Raw genomic sequence first — 20,480 nt, 5'->3', positions numbered from 1 at the left:
CATCCGTGTGGTAGGACAGAGCACAGCACTGTTGGGACACTTTGGTTCTCCCCGGCCTCTGCCACCACCGAGTGGTGCGATCCTGAGCAAGCTGTCCTGTCTAGTTCTCTGTAAAATGAAGCGTCATCTGTGTAACTCTACTGCTCTAAACTCTACCATGCAGATTTTAATTTAATATGTACAATACTGGTTTAAGGAAGAAGTATCACAACTTAATCAGGTATCTTGAAAGCCTTAACTAGCAGGTGATGACTGGAGACAAGAGCATGTCTCACACTTTTCTAGGTCTAGCTAGGGCATCACCTCCTCTAGTCACCCAGGGCCCTCCCTTCACACTGTGGGTTTTCCGCCAGCTAGGGTGACCATACGTCCTGGTTTGTTCCAGACAGTCCTGCTTTATCTGTTGTTCTGGCGTAACTAATAATCGTACCCTTACACTATCAAAAGTGTCCCGGTTGGGATGATCAGTGATAGGATTACCCTACCCTTAGCCCTGATCCTGGCAGCTCCTGGCTTGCATGTCTGGCTCCCCCATGTGACTGAGCTCACCGAGGGTACGGGCTCAGTCTTACCTTTGCATCCATGGCATGGGATTCATCTCATTCATCTTTGTATCCATGACCCTAGCCTCATGCCTGAGGCAAAATTTAGATTAAGCACCACAGGCATTCAATACAATATTTGAAGTAAGAATGAAAAGCAAATGAGACAAGGAATTAGATTTGCAAATCTCTACATCATGTTAGAATCACGGTTCCACCTTTCACTAGCTGTGTGGCCTTCTAATCGTTAGGTTTTCACCTGAAAAAAATATGGATAATATGACCTTTTTCATAGGGTGGAAAAGTTTAAATGAGATAATTCAGGTAAAGTGCTTGAGCACAGCCCTGGAATACAGCGAGCACTCTTCCCTAACAGCAGCTGCTACCAGACAATGATGAACACTCCTCCTGCTGCCGCAACTCTGCTCTAAGAAACGCAAACCGACACCTAACAAGCATCCAGTAGGCACTCAATAAGTGCGCACTAAACGAATACTTGGTCTTATGCTAGACCAAGCTGGCAGCAGACCAGATTCTTGGATTACAAAATGCATTAATCAAAATTATAATTTAGTGGGACTTCCCTGGCGGTCCAGTGGTTAAGACTCCGTGCTTTCACTGCAGGGGGCACGGGTTTATTCCCTGGTAGGGGAACTAAGATCCCACATGCTGCGGCCAGAAAAAAAGAAAAAAATTACAATTTATATGTCAAAAGGTTTGACTCTTCTAAGTCCAGTTTAAATAATAACAAAAGAAAACCGCACCTCGTATCCACAAGAACAGAACATACAACACAGCAGCACTATCTGGCCATATCCTAGACATGTTAATTAACAGCATTTAAACTTCATCCTTGTTATAACTATGACCTCTTTTAAAAGTTATTTTTCTACAAGCATGCCAACTTGGATATTTTGGTCCATCTCTTCTCTTTTTGAACTGTCAGCCTCTCAAGTTTTATGTGATTAATGTATATAGAGAAAATTAGAAAAGGCTTCAGATTGAGTCAACAGTAGTTTTCTTTATCCCTCAATTACAATATCCTCTTTGCAGTATATCCTTGTTGAACATTTGGAATGAATTAAGACTTTAAACTTCCAGATGTTTAAACTACTACTGTAAATTCAAACTCATTAAAAAGGGCAGATTTACTACCTCTACTTAATTTTGAAGTCTGTTGTTCACCCTGTCCGAATAATTTATGAAACCAAATACAGTGGCAGGTAGTGTATTCTATTTATATAGTATTCACGGTGAGAAATAAGGGGCATTTTAAAAGGTCTGGAAATTAACTGCCATTTTAGCCAACCTATAGATCACACTTGTTTCTTAGCTAGTAATTGTTTCCTGAAACTGATCTAGTAGAGATTTTTATGCTAATCTGTACTAAAAATTACTTTGCTTTTTCTGGCCACAAAAAGCTGGCTACAGAGGAGCATTTGATTACAGCAAGAAGACAGCTGCAGCCACTCTAGCGAAGTAAATGGACCTGGATCTACAGCCCTTTGTGGTAGTGTCTTGGCAGCCAAACAAAGGTGGCAGCATTTCTACACCTAGTTTGCGAAGTCTCAGAAGTTTCAGGCTTGTTTTTTTGTTTTGCAAGGAACCCACGTTGACTATAATGAGCACATTTTAGAGATGCTGTGCTGAAAGTTGGCAATGCATAAAGCAAGAACATAAAAGCAGCCTATTCCTAAAGCAAATATTTCTCTTACAGACCTTAAGAATGAAGTGGCTTTCATAATCAGTTTTAAGATTGAAGGATTGGATTGAAGTACCTGGCTCTGGCACTCAATAGCTCTAATTCGGGGCAATTCATTTACCTCTGTGAGCTTGAACTTCTCAACTGAAAAATGGGGATAATTCTTGCCTGAATTTTTCTTAGAACTTGAATGATACAATCAAGGTGCTTTGTAAGCTCTAGAGTATCGTATAAATATTAATAAACACTGCAAGTACAATTTTCCTGTTTTATGAATTACTCACTTTAAATAGCACTTAAAAAGTGGCTGTCCCTAATATGAAACAAAAACCAGATCCAACGAAGTTACTTCAGAGGAAATGGCCACAAGAGGAGTGGGCAGTGGGGGGTCTCTTTCAACTCAATCAACTACTATTTACTTCAAGGGGCCATTGTTAAGAATTAAATAAAAATTACATAAAATTATTAATAACGCATTTGTTCTCATCAATTTACAGGTAACAAATCCTATGTCAGGCTTCAGCTTTTTTTCCCCAAAAATGAGAGTGGATATGTCAAAAGCAAAAATTCCTCCAATTACATATATTAAATCTTGAATGTATTTCCTAGTATCTTTTGAAAACTGTTTAGATATGATACAGAAAATTTTTAATATTTATTTATTTATTTGGCTGTGCCGGGTCTTAGTTGCTGCACGCCGGGTCTTCATTGCCATGTGTGAGATCTTTAGTTGCGGCACGTGGAATCTAATTCCCCGACCAGGGATCAAACCCGGGCCCCCTGCATTGGGAGGGCAGACTCTTAACCACTGGACCACCAGGGAAGTCCCCAGAATTTTTTTTTAAATCGCACAAGGCTTTTATTGATACCCTAATGTGTTATTTTCTTTTAATTTCAATAATCTGATCCACTTAACTGTAAGGTATGTGTGTTTGTGTGTGTGTGGTTATAAATAAGTACAACTGTAGTCCTATGGGCCAACCCTAGGCTGTAAGCTCTGTAAGAAAGTGCATGTTATTGCCAGCACTTAACCCAGAAAGAAGCCTGGCACACAGTAAGCATTCAACTAATATTTGAGGAATAAACAGTCACTACATCAACCTCTTTCTAACTATCTAATCTTGCAAAAACGATAATCTCTGTTTCATCTATGGGGAGACTACCATTGACTCAATCTATCTTCAAAGACCAGGGTTTGTGAAGATGCTTCTTAACCAATTAGGGTTTTCAAGCTTTCAATAAATTCTGAAATTAACTTTGAGAACATACAGAGATTATAAAAACAAGTGGTGGGCACCTTTAAAGCTTAACCAATGCTTGCAGCATGAATGTTTTGGATAAATTAGTATAGTAGACTGAAAACAGGGCCCTATTTTATAGCTCCGCCCATCAAGACAAGGAGTCTATTATCCTTACCCCTTCTGGGCCAGCCTCCTGACTTGCTTTGACCAAAAGATGTGGTGAAAGTGACGTTCTGTGAGTTCTTGAGCCCAGGCTTTGAAGCTATTGCCTTTGCCTTCTTGGTACTCTGAGACCACCGTGCCATAAGCCCAAGATGAAAGACCACATGACAGGCCCAGCTGTCCCATCTAGGCCCCCAGCCAATCTACCAGCTGAATGCAGAGTCCAGATGAGACCAGCAAAAGAACCACTCAACTAAACCACAAAACTGTAAACTTTTTTTCTAAGCCACTAGGTTTTGAGGCACCAATTAAGTAGTAATAGATAATTGATAATAAATTACCTAACCCTCATAGCACAAGCTTAAGTGTGGTTTTATAGTTGAGGAAATATACCCAGATTATATAACCTGCCAAGGTCACACCACTATTAAGTGTCCTAAGAACTGTATGTAGCTATTAAAAGGCCAGCTCTGTGTCTCTTTTTCTGTCATCCTGCCATCATGAACCCCTCAGTTCTTTCTGTCAAGGACAGAGGCACCTCTCAGAGCTCTGGATATAAGATAAACTCTGTTATCTTTTTTACAGCCTGCATGGGAAATGTGTCCTGATTTGACACATCTGCCAGGTTTGTCCACAACAGGGAAATGCACTGCTATCAGTAAGACCCAGCACTCCGCAAATATACCCCCATCCTGTTTTCTGAAACTCAACTTATCCCAACATAAAATAATGCAATGACATCTTTGCAATATTCATTCATTTACATTTTAGCCAGCAACAATTATGCAAACACTAACAATTTAAATCAGGGGTCATACAGCATATAATACTTAAAACGTTAGATAAATCTTACATTTAATAATTTCACAATTAAAATGGCTTTTTTTATTCCCCCAAGTAGTAAACCATACACCAAAAAGAAAAAAAAAAAAGGCCTGATCTTCAATTGTGAAGGTGAGAAATATTTTTGAAAAGAGAATTTACCACAAGAATCTGTTTTGTCCCCATCAAAAACAATGTACTTGAACTTTAAACAAAATTCACATTTTATTTAGGTTGAAATAAACTATACAAAATTGATTTTCTTCAACAAAAATAACAGCAATATTTTCTATATTATTCCTAGATAAACCACAAAACACTTATTTTTGTAGGTTTTCTAGGTTTTGTTTGTAAATCAAGATGAGGCAGTAGATATAGTCATGGAAAAAGACAGAAGAAAACAGACAAATCAGTTGTCAGTATCCATGGTCTCTGATCCTGTCTTGACCATGAAACAGAAGTGTTCAACATATACCTGTCAAAAAGCTTATGAAGATGTAGGCTCAATAAAGGAATGTAAACAGCAACAATCAGATGTGGAACAACAATGGCAGGCTCTTCCATTCAAACTTTTAACTATAACTTGTTCCTTCAACTTCATTTGATAAAGGCAAAATCTGCACTGAAATCCCTGTTTGGTGAGCTCACACATTTCTCTTACAGTCTGATCATTTTAACGGTCCCTTACAGATTTTTAACAGCATACTTAAAATTCCTACTATTCAAAGGTCAGTCATGAGCTTCACTGTAATGTTTTATAAAATGTATTCCTTCCTCCCATACCTCCTCAAAATTTATTTCTTCAAAGAAATGATAACTAGGTACCTGACAATTGGATCCACAGTGACAAATGTTATATCTAAAATGACTTAACTAATACAATTTCAAAGTGCCATTAGCAGAGATCACACAGAGTGTAACATGGTACTTTCAATGCTATCTTCTGGAAGAACAGTTAGGTCTCCAAAGCATGGGCCTTCAAACGGGCCATTTAAACAGGCAGATTATCAACGACTAATGTACTCAATGGGAGGCCTACAGGTCAAGATATTCAGTGATTAAGTGGCCTACGTACACCTTATAACTTTTCTGTAAGATATTTTCAAATTTCTTACAGATTTTTTCAAATATCAAATATAAGAGAAAGCCTATGTTAAAAGTCTCTTAGGTATTTTCAATGGTTTCTGAATTATCTGTAGGAAGCTCTGACTTACTTGTATAGAGTTTGATATATGTATCCACCATTAAATCCAAATCGTGTTTTATATCAAAATTTATGTTAAGCAAAGCCAAGTTACTTGACCTTTGGTCTGTCAAAGTGTTCCTCAGGTATGCTTTGAGACGCTTTCGTCCATTTTCATAGCGTTCATTCTCAACCTTCATCACAGGAAGAATACATAGGACCTTCAGCAATGCATAAACATTAGGAAAAAACTTGATGTCTGGCAGATGAAGGGCTTCATAAATAGTGGATGGAAGCTCTATATCTTTCCCTCTGTGTTTCCACTTGATTCTCCAACAATGCAGCTCAGCAGAGAGTGTGTCAGGATTAGGTAAATCACTTCTGTACATGTCAGCATGATGCTCCTCTGATGTATTGAATTTAAGCTGTCCCATGACTGAGGGTACGAGAGATAAGCATTTAAGAGCTTTGAGGTGTTGTTCTGAGAATATATCTTTCAGTTCCTGAATAATGTGTTCCACTGTTGGAACACTTAGAGTTTCTTTATAGTAACTCTCAGAGGTTAGCTGAGATTCCAGGTTACTGTGCTGAGCTCTGCGAAATTTCCCTGGGAGTTTCATCTGAATATCAAGTTTGGTTGCCAAATTTGTGGCTTCCTCAAACCAAAATTCATGATAAACTTCGATATTTTCCATCACTTCATTTAGTGAATGCAGCACTGCAGTCAAACTACTGGCTGCAAAGAAGACATCAGAAGTTTGCCCCTGAAGATTTTTCCCAAAGGCTCTTGTAAAAGATAGAACATTTTTAAGAACAACAATGGTAACGATGAAATCAAAATCTGTTACTGCACTACAGAGTACAAATGCTCGGCCAGCTATACAGTTATTCCATCTAACATTTGTGTCACTATTTATACCATCTAAACATAAAACAAGTGCTTGTAGGAGGTCCACTAAGATTTCAAAAGCATCATGCCTGCCTGTCCACTGAGAATGGCAAATTTCCTTCAGTTCTTTGCCCCTTTCTTCATTGTTCTGAAATAGGACAGAAATTACATTGTCAAGTTCTAAAAGCAGTTGTGGTGATCGATGGAAAAAAGAACAAACTTCCTCAATTGTTCCTAACGCGACAGATACTCCCATAACAGGCACTGATTTTGCCAACCACATATTTAAGGCACAGGAAGAGCAGAGTGTGTAGATAGCTTGGGGATATTTCTCTAAAAGTCTAGAAGCAACAACTTTCATTTTGGAAGAAAATCCACTGGACACAATGTAAGCCTGGCCACGACAGTACTCCATGTTTAATCCCCACTTCTCAGTTATCGTAGTGTGAAATTTCACAGCCAAAATTTCTGCATCAGCTTCATAAGGCAGGAAGCCCACAAATTCCTCTCTCAGGTTGTGAGCTTCGTCAACAAACCTCACCAACACAGGCAGGTGCTCTTCCCCTGCTATGTCCACCACATCGTCAGTGACGATGGAAAAGAAGTGAGAGTCTCTCACTTCCCTGAGGGTTTCTTCCCGAATGCAGCTCTCACAGATCTCTAGCATCTGTTTCTGCTGTGTTTTTGAACAGAACAATGTGTTAACTGCTGTTGTCTCAAAGCGCTTTCTCAGAACCTCTTCACCAGAATTGATTCGGCACTCCAGCAGTGCTTGAAAGTTATCAGGAGTAAAGAGACCTTCTGGGATTTCATCAGCTTCATGTCCATCCAGAGGTATGTTCTGTTTTCCCATAAGAATCAAAATTTCAAATAAAGATTTTAAGTATTCTTTGTTTTCCTTCTCTTCAAGGGTTAAAGGTAAAATGTCTTCATCCTGCTCTTCACCCCCTTCTTCTGCACTGGGGTTCTGAGCATTGCTGTTGTTTATTTCCTTATGTTTTGGTTCCTGTTCAGAAGTTTCATCAACTGGAAAACAAAGAATTAATTTTATAAACAGGCTCATAAGGAATCATACAAACAAAAAAATTACATTTTTGATTGGTTAAATATTTAAAACCCACAAATCCATTCATTCAACACTCACTGGGTACCTACTGGACCACAGACTAGGATACACAGGTTAAGATACACTCTAGTGGAGGAGACAAACACTGTGAATGGATATATTTTAACCCTGTATGTCAATGCTATCATGAGAGGAACAATTTCTTATAAACTTAATAAGGCACATCATATATACAGAGTAATAAAAGATAGTCCACGTCCTCACAAAAAGGAAGGGGAAGAGAACTAATATGTACTGAGGCACTGCATTGGCATTTTATACGTAGCACACTGCTCCCTGTACAGGCACGTGGTATCAACCCCATTTGACAAATGAGGACAATAAATAATTGTCCAAGGTCACAGATGGAGGTGAAATTCAAATCCAAGCTTCTCTAGCTCCAAGGTACATGCTGACATTGTTTCTATCAAACCATTAATCTACGCTTTTATATGGGAGATGAGATAATACAATATAAAGCATATTCATGCAATTTTTAGGACTATATTAGAATATTAGAAATCTTAGCCTAATCTCTTCATATTTGGAAGGGAAAACTGCGGCCCTGAAGTTAATAAGGGTCCTGACCATAGTCATACACACAACCTTGAAAGTCCTGGCCCCTGTGGTCCCTTTAGGTTTATTTTTTAACCATCATGGGTTATTAGACGCTCCAACAACAAAATGTGTGTAGTTTCCCAAATCTGGCATCCTGTTTCAAGGCACTGCACAGACTATCTTTCCCTCCTTTCTTTGCCTGGGTCCATGTCTCATCATCTATAAAGGGGGAAAATAACAGTACTTTCCTCAGGGCTACTATGAGAATTACATGAATTAATATAAGTAAAGCACTTATAATAATGACTTGGCACACAGTAAGCACTCAATAAAAAAAGTTATGTTAATAATAATAGTAGGAGGAGGAGGAGATAGGAAAGGAAGAGTAATAGTAATAACTGACAAGAACAGAAAAACCTTCTAGTCCTCATTCTTTAGTGACACAGCTCAGGCATCAGTACCTGGAGAACAGCTATTGTGACTCCTACTCTCTGTAAGCCCAAGTGTCTCATCAGCATTTATTCCTTAAATATTTACCAAGAACTTAGTATGCACCACACATTGGGTGGACAGAGATTCTGCTCCTTTCTTTCCCTACACTAGGACACTCTGCCTGTGTGCCTGCCATCCTTACCACACTGGGAGCACCTAGTGGAGAGAGAGAAGGCCAAGTGCATGCCATAGTGGCACTCAATAAAGACAAACTAAGACTTTATCTCACAGACAATTCAGACCACAGGACAATGCCTATCACACTCTTACATCATTCTCACAGTAGGTTTTTGGACATAAAACATATTTATTTGTCCTTACCAGGTCAAGGCCTTTTAAAAAGGCATTCAGAAGTTGAGTCATTAACACTATCACTTACTTTTTTTCTGTTTCAGTGTCCTGATTTCATCTTCACTCTAAATGACAAGAAAAAAATATCTTTGAGAAAACTGAACTCTAGTATTATCATCACAGACTCACAAGTAAAAAGCATATTATGAGTCAAATTTAATTCTTTTTTTTTTTTTGGCATGCGGGATCTTAGTTCCCTAACCAGGGATCAAACCCGTGCCCCCTGCAGTGGAAGCGTGGGGTCTTAACCACTGGACCAACAGGGAAGTCCCAAATTTAGCTCTTTTAAGAGCATGAATTCTTCATAAAGAATACATTCTTCAAACAGACAGATGACAGGAAAACTGGAACAATAATTTGTTAATGACTCTAAGTTTATAATAAAATACTAGAGGATAAAGAATACATCATTTAACTTACTTTTATACCTATATCATCATAATTTGGGGTTATAAGTGTGTATTGGCTAATATTGATAAAAGGCATGAAAGTATACGATGGCATTTGAGGTCAAGTCCAAGGGGCCATAAACCATGCCCCCCGCCCAATCTAACCCCAGGGATTGCCATGTAAAAGGGATTAGGTTCTGGATCCCAGAACCTAATACAAAAGCTATGAGAAACCTCTGGGAAGCAGAAAGTGACAGTGCCAATATGCAAGAGAAATGGATACATATAGCATAGAGAGCCAAGTGGCATATACAGGGTTAGACTGAGGAAGAACTTTTCAATTATGTCCTTTTCTCTCCCTCTAACCCACTAGAATTCTTAGATCATAACCCATCCCATTACTATTGTGGGGCATGAAAGCAGCAGTACCAGTGACAGCTGGAGACACCAAGGTGCCTGCTGGGTAGCACGGGACATGATATTGATAACAAGAATGTCAGCAGGTTAGCCAATCTGGAACATTCCCCCCTTATCCTATGGGCTGTGGAGTTACAAGGATGGCATATCTGGAAGAGTGTGCCTGCTGTAAGATATCTGAGGTTCCTTGAGGGGCAGAGCAGGGAAATGGCAGCTACAGGATGGGAAGTGGTTGAGCTCTTCACCCCTGGTTCATATGACTAAGAAAAAAGCTGAGGTGGAAGACTGTTGTGTAGTGTCAGCATTCAACTATAAGAAATCCCAGAAAAAAACAAATAAATAGAGGAGAAGAAATGCATGAAGAAATAAAAACTGAAGATTTCTCAGAACTTTAAGATGTACATCTGGATAAGAAAAAAACCTCCCATCTAGATACAGTTTAGTGAAATTTGAAATATCAAATATAAAGAAAAATGCTGAAGGCTGTGAAGGAGAAAAATGCAATCACCTAAAAAGGAACAAGAATCAGGCTGGCATCAGACTTCAATACCAATAATGGATGCAAAAAAACTAGAAAGAATATCACATAGACTATACATACCCTCTATGCATCAGTTAACAACATTTGGGGGAAAAAAGTTTTAAAAAATAAACGCATGTCTAGAAACTAAGAACAAAAATAATCTTATACTAAAGAAATAGGGGAAATTACAAAACACAGATGAACAATAAAAGCACTACATGTCTAAAATTGTAGGATATAGCTAAAATATATTTAGACATTTATAGCTTTGAATACACATAAATGAGTTAAACATTCAAGAAGTTAAAAAAGAGCCAAAAAGTAAATCCTTCAAATCAAGAAGAAACCAATAAAACAGCTCATAAGTAAGGCAATCAGTGATAAAACTCACTACTGTTTCTTCGAAAAGACTACTAAAGTAATTTTAGGAGCAGAGAAAGGCAAGCGTCCTAAAATCCTAGATGAAGTTTATAAACTTTTGGAAACATATAGAACACAAGAAGAAAGAGAAACTACTAATAAACAAACAGAAATGGTAATCAAAATATACCCTCATCCACCCAAAGCTCTCTGATGGTTCTACCAAGTTCAACCTAACTTTCAAGAGCAGACGATAGCTACCTTATACAAGTTTTTCTGGAAAAATTAGGAGAGGAAAAAAAGAAAAGCTATCTAAATTACTTTATGAGGCTAACAGAACCTTGATATCATAACTGGATAAAAGGAATACATGAAAAGAAATTACAGGCCAACACTTATAAATGCAAAACCGTAGATAAAATACTGACCAACCGAATCAAACAGTGTATGAAAATGAAGGGAGATATACTGCAATCAATTAGCGTTCATCATAGGAATGCAAAGATGGTTCAACAACAGAAAATCCATCAATGTTATTCACAGCATTAAAGAACAAAAAAAAATGAGAACTCAACAGATGCAATGAAAGTATTGATAAGTTCAACAAGTTATGATAAAAACTGTGAATGTGAGGACTAGAAGGAAATGAAGGGAATTTCTTTAACTTGATAAAAACTATCTAACAATACCAACAAAACTATCATACTTAATGGAATAAGGCAAGTGTACCAGCAGTGACATTACTGGGACTACTCAATACAGTACTAGAGATGATCCTGACTAAACAATAAGACAGGCTACAGAAAAAATTAAAATTGGAAGAACTGAAAGAAGAGGCAAATTTGTCCTTATTTGTAGATGATACAATCAACTACATAGAAAACTCAGTAGACTATTAGAATTAATAAAAAGGGATTTTCAAAATTGGTGGAAACAATCTTTCAACCAGAAATACATTATCTATATCAACAAAAACCATAAGGTATTTAGGAAGTAATTAATCTAAGGTAATTGGGAGATTGGGATTGACATATATACACTACTATGTATAAAACAGATAACTAATAAGAACCTGCTGTATAAAAATTAAATTAAATTAAAAAATTAATCTAAGGAAGGATGTACACATTCTCTTCTAAAGAACTGCGACAGGGCTTCCCTGGTGGCACAGTGGTTGAGGGTCCACCTGCCGATGCAGGGGACATGGGTTCATGCCCCGGTCTGGGAGGATCCCACATGCTGCGGAGCGGCTAGGCCCGTGAGCCATGGCTGCTGAGCCTGCACTCCTTAACGGGAGAGGCCACAACAGTGAGAGGCCCAAGTACCGCAAAAAAAAAAAAAAAAAAGAACTGCAACAAAAACCCTGCATTTTTTTCAAATTTTTTACTTTTTGCACTCCTGAAAGTGTTTTAAGTCTTTTCAAAGAACCAGTAGTTTTGTCAATGATTGCTACTACTTGATAGCTATTCTACTGGGGTTTTTTTTTTCAGTTTATGGATAAGACTAATTAACATTGGAAAAATATTAATTCAAAGTACTTATAATGAAAATCTCAACAGAATTTCTAGAACATGACAAAAGGATTCTCAAATTCACATGGACAAATAAAGGTCTACAAATAGCTAAGACAATTTTGAAAAAGAAGAATTAAGAAATCATCCTTTTTGAAAATAAGATATAATATAAAGCGATGGTAATTTTAAAAAGTGTGGTATAGCTGTAAACAAACAAATCTTCCAATGGAACATAACAGAGTTCCCAGAAACAGCCTTGCATATATGTAAATTTGGTATACGACAGAGGTGGCACCTTACACCAGACGGATTAACAGACCATGTTGGGAAAACTTGATTTCTATTAAGAGAAAAATAAAATTAGGTCTGTACTGGACACCACACATACAAATTAAAATGGATCACAGATCTAAATATGAAAGGTAAACAGAGAAGAAAATGAGGAAAACTGGACAGTTATCTTAAAAAAGCACATAGTCGGTGGACTGAAATGACATATTAAGTGCACTAGCATCGATACAAAAGGGAGGGGAGGAAAGGAAATGGTAATAATGGAAGAAGGAAAGAAAATAAACAAGGGGCTTCCTGGTGGCAATGATGACAAAAAGCAATGGTCTGAGGAGTCTGAGTAATTTAATTCTGTTCATTTGAGGTCAACAAAAAACAGACAGGTTTCAAGCATATCAAAGGTTTGTAAAAACATGCACAAAGATGCCACACACAGAGATTTAAAAGCTTTTTGTAAACCCTGTCAGTACTTAATAGTGATAGAATCCTTATTTCTAGTAAGACTACCCATGTCCTAACTTTCACTTATCCCTTTGTGCTTAATTCTGGAAATATACCTCAGCCCCATTTTCTTTACTACAAAAGAAAAGGTGGGGTTTTTTTTTCTTCTTCCCTGGAAGGGAATGAGTTAGGAGCCTGTAATTAACAGCATACTTTGGCTCAAGTCAACGAGTATCAATTGGCTAAATTTGAAGAAGATTTTCCAACGTAAATACTAAAACAAACTAATCATCTTATGTCCACACTACTTCAACAATAACCATAGCATTAATTTCCCATAATGCTACCTCTGGAGTAGATAGTAACTTGGTTCCATTTTTACATGAATGCATCTATATTTGATTTCATAATATTATAGAGGATAGGAAATCTGGAAGCACACTGACATACCAATTCTTTTATTCGTTTTCTGTGTCTACTGTGTGGATTATTCAAATGGCTGGTAAGATCAAATATTGTTGGTATTGCATTATCTCGAAGAACTGTCCTATAAGGGCTCTGAAAAAGAAAAATGTGTTAATTCAGAGACGGTCCTTAAGAATGTATCACACATAAATAAAATTCTAGTGTTAATGATTTCCCCAGTACTCCTTCAACTCTAATTCTAAAGTGTAGAGACTTGTAGAATGGATGATGTCAGTCCAGATCCACTTATTATTTCTAACTCTTTTTGCATTTGCCCTTCTGGCAATCTTACTACTGTAAATGAAGGAACTGAATTGATGGTAGGCATAAAAAATAAAATGTATTTGCACTTTACATATATTTTTCTGATTCAATCTCCCAGCTACTTTTCTGTTCTTCTATGAGCCCACAAAACACAGCAGGCACAAAAGTTTCTCAAATAATCTATCCGCCTGTATGTTTTATAATAATTCTTCCCTCCTTTACCTGCTGTTCACTCCACCTTTGCTACTATTACTGAGAAGCATCAAGGTACCATGAAATAATATTGGACTAGGACACAGGAGACTTAGGGGCTAGTCCAAATTCTACCAGTGACTCACTCTCAGACCCTGACTAAATCCTTTCCCTTTCTGGACTCAGTTTCCTCTTCTGAATAAAACTCAGGTACTGAATTAGATCAGTATTTCCCAAAATGAAGTTATTCACATACTAATGATCATAATGTTTGCCATTTCAGTTACACAACCATCTATACTTTTTCATAATCCACTCACTTTTTTAGTTAACATTATCTTAAGCAATAAAAACTATACAATAATGATTTGATGAGCTAGTTATACTTTTAACACATATTACAAAACTTCTAAAACAAAAATTAGTTCATGTGCCACCTGAAATCACTCATATACCACAAGTGATATACATAATCACACTTCTGCAAACACTGAACTAGGTATTTCTAAATTCCCTTCTAATTCTAATGTTCTTATCATTGAAGGATGACCATTCTCTATCTTAATTCCTCTTAACCTAATCCAACCTGGCTAGAAGCTGGATGCACACTTAGATGGTGACAGTCTTCCACAGCCAGACCAGAGGAGGTCAGGTAGGGACAAGAAGTTTATTAAGAGGTAGAGTAACAGATGAATAACTGCTACTACATTTCCCTAGCTAGTCCAAAGAAACAGTGCCTTTAATTTCTTCCCAAATTTGCACTGAAATTTATTCCCAAGTTTGCACTGATAAAAACAAAATACACTTCAGTTTAAAAAGCTTTTATAGGAGCAGCGATTGTCTCAAAGATGACTAATAAAGTGTATTCAAAGTATATGCCAAACAAAAATAACAATTCCTATGTTTTTGCGCCCAAGGAAAGGTTAGGAAAATATGATGGAAAAATATATAATTAAAGGGAACACACTATCTTAGGTTTCATCTGAAGAGTTGTTAAACACATTTGGGAAGAATTTCTATTTACAGTCAATATTTTCTAGTTCAATCCCAAGCCTCATAGAAAACACAAAGAAGAAAATCTATTCCTTAAGGATGTTCAGCTTCTAGTGTTGGGCCAAATATCCTGAGTCTACTACAGAGTTTGAATCAAGGATTGATTTTGGACACAATCAGTGAAGGGAACAAAAACTATACCATACCCCAAGTGTCTCATCTTTCCTACTTAGCAAACATCTCAAAAAGCAAAGATATCCACATACACAGTAAATTCTTGATATTTTACCAATTAAATAAAGAGAGGAGGGATAAAACATTGTAAAGACTTTAAAAATTCAAATAAAATTAATTTGTTACCAAGGAAAGATATTATAAACCAGAAAACAATATATGAATAAAAAACATGCAATTTTTTACATCTATTTATAAGTACACATGCCAATAAGGGTTATATTCAATTCGTGTGCATGATAATTTTTATTCAGTATCAAGATTTAATCTTTAACTGCTAATTTAAGGTTTGAGCACAAAGTAATGATCTTACTCTAGCATCAAAGATAATATCTGGCTCTCGTTGAACTAGCCACAAATGTTTACTGAGGAGATCTTAAATGCCAAACTAATGAAGTCAAAACTCTTAAAACATCTGGGTATAAGTATCAGATAATCCAGATTTAACAGCAATATCTTCTACATGTGTAGAAAGAAAATGTCTCACATTTGCATTAATTGATCCAAGATTAAAGAATTATGTGGAAATTTAAAAAGCAAAAATAGTTCTGTTCTATCCTCTAACTATAAACAAGAATATGAGTGAACTATATTTTATATTTCTCACACTAGTCTTATTGGAATTAACTAATTAAGAGACCATATTTATTAATAAAATAAAAATGTAAAAATGCATACGGCTTGTGTATTTAAAATAATTTGGGATATTTTTACTTAATGTCAAGAACATAAAGTTTGCCTTTTAAACATATGAAATCTCTTATTTTGATCATTATTACCCTCTTAACAAAGCAAGGCAAAAATATCCCTCAAATATTTGTGATTAAACTGTTGAACCGGAATTGGCTCACCTCCCAATGACTTCACAAGTATCTGCTTCAATTAATTTTGAGAAATAAAATAACCCAATCATTCTTTAGTTTTCTGATGCCTCTGCAAAATGTATCTGAAAAAAATATCAAAATAAATTGCTGCATAACAATATATAGTGTACCTTCAAATCAAGTTTATGTCTATCCCAATAACTGAGATGATACATGTTTTAATACCTAAACAAGAATATATTATTTGTTTAACAAAACTGTCTTCCTAACTAGTTAAGTGTTTCAAGTCTGCTTCATTTCAATCAAATCTGTCCTATTTGTGCCTTTTATGAATCATAGCAATAACAGAATCACAGAGGGTTAAAAGTCTTAGACCTCAAGAATTATCTGATCTAATTTCTTCATTAGAAATTGGGGCTCAGAGAGGGGAAGTGACTTGGTCAAAATCACAGTTAACGGTAGCAAGGCTGAGAGAGTCAGGTTTTGATATGAAATTGCAAATTACTGACGGAAACGTTTTTTCACATTAATTGCATGATTTGCTTCCTGTTGTGTCCAGCAAATAAAAATTAAGGGCTGGTTCTAACAGTACATACAAAACTTTGAAAACAAAGAGCTCTATTCCTTGATGAAGATTTCACTCATAAAAAAGCTCTAGAGAAGCTGATCCAAATAAAAATGCCAACTTTACTTTAAATATACACATTTATACTCATCTAAAATTTTCTGAAGGCTACAAAAGAAGTTTAAAAGTGGCTACCTCTGGTGAGTAGGAATGGAGCATCAGAAACAGAAGGGTTTAGAAAATAAAAACAGGTTTTTAAGAACAAAACAGATACTATTAAGCTCCAAATTTGTCTTCATCTTAAAAAAAAAAAAGTGGCAGGCTGTAAGGATACTCTCCAACATTAATATATAAAGATTTACATTCCAACCAAATAGTAAGTGAGAGAATATGAAACAAAAAAAAACAAGCCCTCTAGTTACTTACAGTTCTACAGATCATAGAAGTCTCAAAGTGTTTGGCACACAATCGATAATGTTTATTTAGTTGATCAGGTGTTTTATCTTCTAAGTCTGCTCTCCTACAGTTCTCCACCCACTTCTGGCATCTATAAAAGTAAAACCAAAATACAATAATGGAATATGAGCTCAACACGTAAATTTCAGCATTCAGTTTTAAGGTAAATATCTATTATGGACAATGGATTCCTGCTCCCCTATAACCAAAGAACATAACATAATTTGGAGAAGCTGATTAATAACAAAATGAGAGCTGGAAGAAATCTTAGAAATCATTTAGTACGTTCAATTAAAGACAAGGTTAAGAAGTAACTCACTCAGAGTCATGTACAAAATCAGCAGCAAAACTAGAACTTAAACCTGAATCTTTCAACTCCCAGGACATCCTAGCATCAGAGAGGACTCAATCATCAACAATACCAGCAAAAAACTGCACAACCATGAGGCCAATGGCTTAACATTCCCCTCAGGATTTCAACTTAAACAAGCATATGAAAAGACATGGTCATTGTAGAAAATTAGTAAGTAGATGTTCTATAAATAACTAGCTGATTATGGAAGCATGATGGCTGTATTCATCTGCTTTATTATAAACATGGTTATCTACAATGAGGTACAAACCAGATTGCAAGCTCCATGAATGCATGGATTGTGTCTACACAATCTAGTACACAGACAGTGTTAAAGAGAGTGAATGAGACAAAGTCCACGTCCTCTTGGTGCTTAAATATCTGCAAAAACCATCATCATCATCTCCTCCTCCTCCTTCATCATCATCATCATCACCACAATGCTTACGAAGCACTTAGTAAGAGCCAGACACTACTCTAATAAATTATTTCCAAAGGGGATAGAAACGTTCTATGTACCTAAAAAGGCAAAAATAAGCCCTACTGGTAGAAATTTCAGGAAAACAAAATTGAATATAAGTTGATTAAAAAAAAGAAACAAAAACAAAGGGAGTACTATTAGTATTATCCCCCTTGTGCAGATGGAGAAATGAAGGCACAGAAATGTTAATTTGTTAAAGGTTACAACTAGATCTTTCCTTCATTCTTCAAGCTTCTAAGAATAAAAGTCCACCATGAATATATAGTGTCACAAACTTGAAAACATATTTATTTTATAATTACATCATAGTATATTTTCTTATGTCTTAACATTACAAATTTACCCCTAAACACACACAACACTCTGACACTTAATTTGCTCCACTCTCAATATGTAAAACCATGGTGAAATGTCGATTACCTAACCTAAAATAAAACCACACCTAAATTGTTCAGCATCTCATTTGACGAAGAAGCAATACTATACACAGTAATGATGACTAAGATGTCCATATTTTAATCATAGTTTTACACAGCTGTACAATATGATTATAAATATTTCATGTTTCAACATCTAAATTATTTGGTATAAAAACTCTCACCATAAAATAATTTGCCATATTGCTAGAGTTAAGTTTGTTTTTTAATACTTAAATCTCTGAAGACCTTCCACACAGAACACTACTGTCTGTATTATTTCTGAACTAAGTTGAAGTAGCTTTCTGGTAAAAAGAACACTCACATTCAATCAAGAAAGGTTGAGCATCACTTTGTTATAAAGCAGAAACTAACACACCATTGTAAAGCAATTATACTCCAATAAAGATATTTTAAAAAAAGAGAGAAAGGTTGAGCAGAGAGGCCAATTAACTACACCTACATGTTCCATATCAAATACCTAGAAATAAACCTAGTGAAAGATGTGTAAGACCTCTAACAGAAAAAAAATTTTTAAATAGCTTAAATAAATGTAGGGATATACAAGTTCATGGATTGGTACACTGAATCCTAAAGATACTGGACTTCCCGGGTGGCGCAGTGGTTAAGAATCCACCTGCCAATGAAGGGGACATGGGTTCGATCCCTGGTCCAGGAAGATCCCACATGCCGCGGAGCAACTAAGCCCGTGCACCACAACTACTGAGCCTGCACTCTAGAGCCCACGTGCTGCAACTACTGAGCCCTCGTGCTGCAACTACTGAAGCCCGCAGGCCTAGAGCCCATGCTTCACAAGAGAAGCCACCAATGAGAAGCCCGCGCACCACAACAAAGAGTAGCCCCCACTTGACGCAACTACAGAAAGCCCGCGTGCAGCAATGAAGACCCAAAGCAGCCAAGAAAAAAAAAAGATATCAATTCTCCTCCAAATGATTTACTGATTTAATACAATCACAACAAGTTCTTTTGTGCATGTCTCTGTGTGTGTGTGTGCGTGTGTGTGAGAGTCAGAGAGAGAGAGAGAGAGATACAGAGAGAAATGACAAAGATCATTCTAAAACTTTACACAGAAATTCAAAGGACCAAGCATAGTCAAGACAATCTTGCAGAAAAAAAGTTGAAAGACTTATACTACCAGACAGTAAGACTTATTATAAAGGTTATTAGGACAGTGTGGTTGGTATTGGCACAAGGATAAAACAATGGAACAAAATCGAGAGCTGTGGATGCTTAAGACAAAGGTAACACTGCACAGCAGTGAAGTCAAATTTTTTCAATAGTGCTGAATGGGATATCCATATGAAAAAAAATGAATCTTGACCTGTATTGTTACACCATATACAAAAAAATAAATTCCAAGTGAATTGTAGATCTAAATATAAAAGGTAAAACAAAGTTTCTAAAAGATAACACAGTAGACCATCTTCATCACCTTGGCACAAAGATCTCTTAAAAAGGCAACAGAAAACATAAACTCTAGAGGAAAAGATGAATACATTAGGCTACTTTAGAGTTAATAACTTTTCTTCATTAAAAGAAGTCACTTAAGAGTGAAACGGCAACCCACAAAATGGAAGAAGGTATCTGCAATACACAGATCCAACAACGAATTCATATCCAAAATATATATGAAGAACTCCTACAAATAAATCAGACAATCCAATATAAAAATGGGCAAGAGACTTGAACAGGCAATTAACAATAAAAAGCTGGTCAATACACATGAAAAAAATGCTCAGTAAAAAAAAATAATAATAATAGGACTTCCCTGGTGGAGCGGTGGTTAAGAATCCGCCTGCCAATGCAGGAGACACGGGTTCAAGCCCTGGTCAGGGAAGATCCCACATGCTGCGAAGCAACTAAGCCCATGCGCCACAACTACTGAGCCTGCGCTCTAGAGCGTGCGAGCCACAACTACTGAACCCACGTGCCGCAACTACTGAAGCCCACGTGCCTAGAGCCCATGCTCCGCAACAAGAGAAGCCACCGCAATGAGAAGCCCCTGCTCACCGCAACTAAAGAAAGTCCTCATGCAGCAACGAAGACCCAACACAGCCAAAAATAAACTATAAATACATAAATTTTAAAAAAATAATAAACAATTTTTTCAAAAGCTCAATCTCATTAGTCATGAGGAAAATACTAATTAACACTGTAAATATTACTACATACTCATATGAATGACTATGATATAAAAGAAATAATACCAAATGTTGATGAGAAGGTGAAACAACTTGG

At 36.6% G+C, this 20,480-nt stretch overlaps 1 protein-coding gene across 2 annotated transcripts in view; it reads right to left on the bottom strand.

The window, feature by feature from the left end:
- Positions 1-4,675: 4,675 nt before the first annotated feature.
- The window catches only part of THAP12 (THAP domain containing 12), a 32,252-nt gene continuing 16,447 nt past the window's right edge, over positions 4,676-20,480 (bottom strand). The window contains exons 2-5 of one of the 2 annotated variants that reach the window (XM_029208506.1): positions 16,943-17,063; positions 13,430-13,537; positions 9,076-9,112; positions 4,676-7,567 (exon numbers count right to left, since the gene is read on the bottom strand). In XM_029208506.1, coding sequence (XP_029064339.1) covers positions 5,634-7,567; positions 9,076-9,112; positions 13,430-13,537; positions 16,943-17,063 — 2,200 coding nt within the window. In that variant the 3' untranslated portion in view covers positions 4,676-5,633. The remainder of the gene's footprint in view (positions 7,568-9,075; positions 9,113-13,429; positions 13,538-16,942; positions 17,064-20,480) is intronic. The other variant, XM_029208505.1, reaches the window with a different exon arrangement.

This window comes from Monodon monoceros, unplaced genomic scaffold, assembly GCF_005190385.1.
Source record: "Monodon monoceros isolate NGI ecotype Baffin Bay Population unplaced genomic scaffold, NGI_Narwhal_1 Super_Scaffold_7, whole genome shotgun sequence".
Taxonomy (NCBI): Eukaryota; Metazoa; Chordata; class Mammalia; order Artiodactyla; family Monodontidae; genus Monodon; species Monodon monoceros.
Note: the sequence above shows the minus strand (reverse complement) of the source record. Positions and strands in the feature narration are given on the sequence as shown.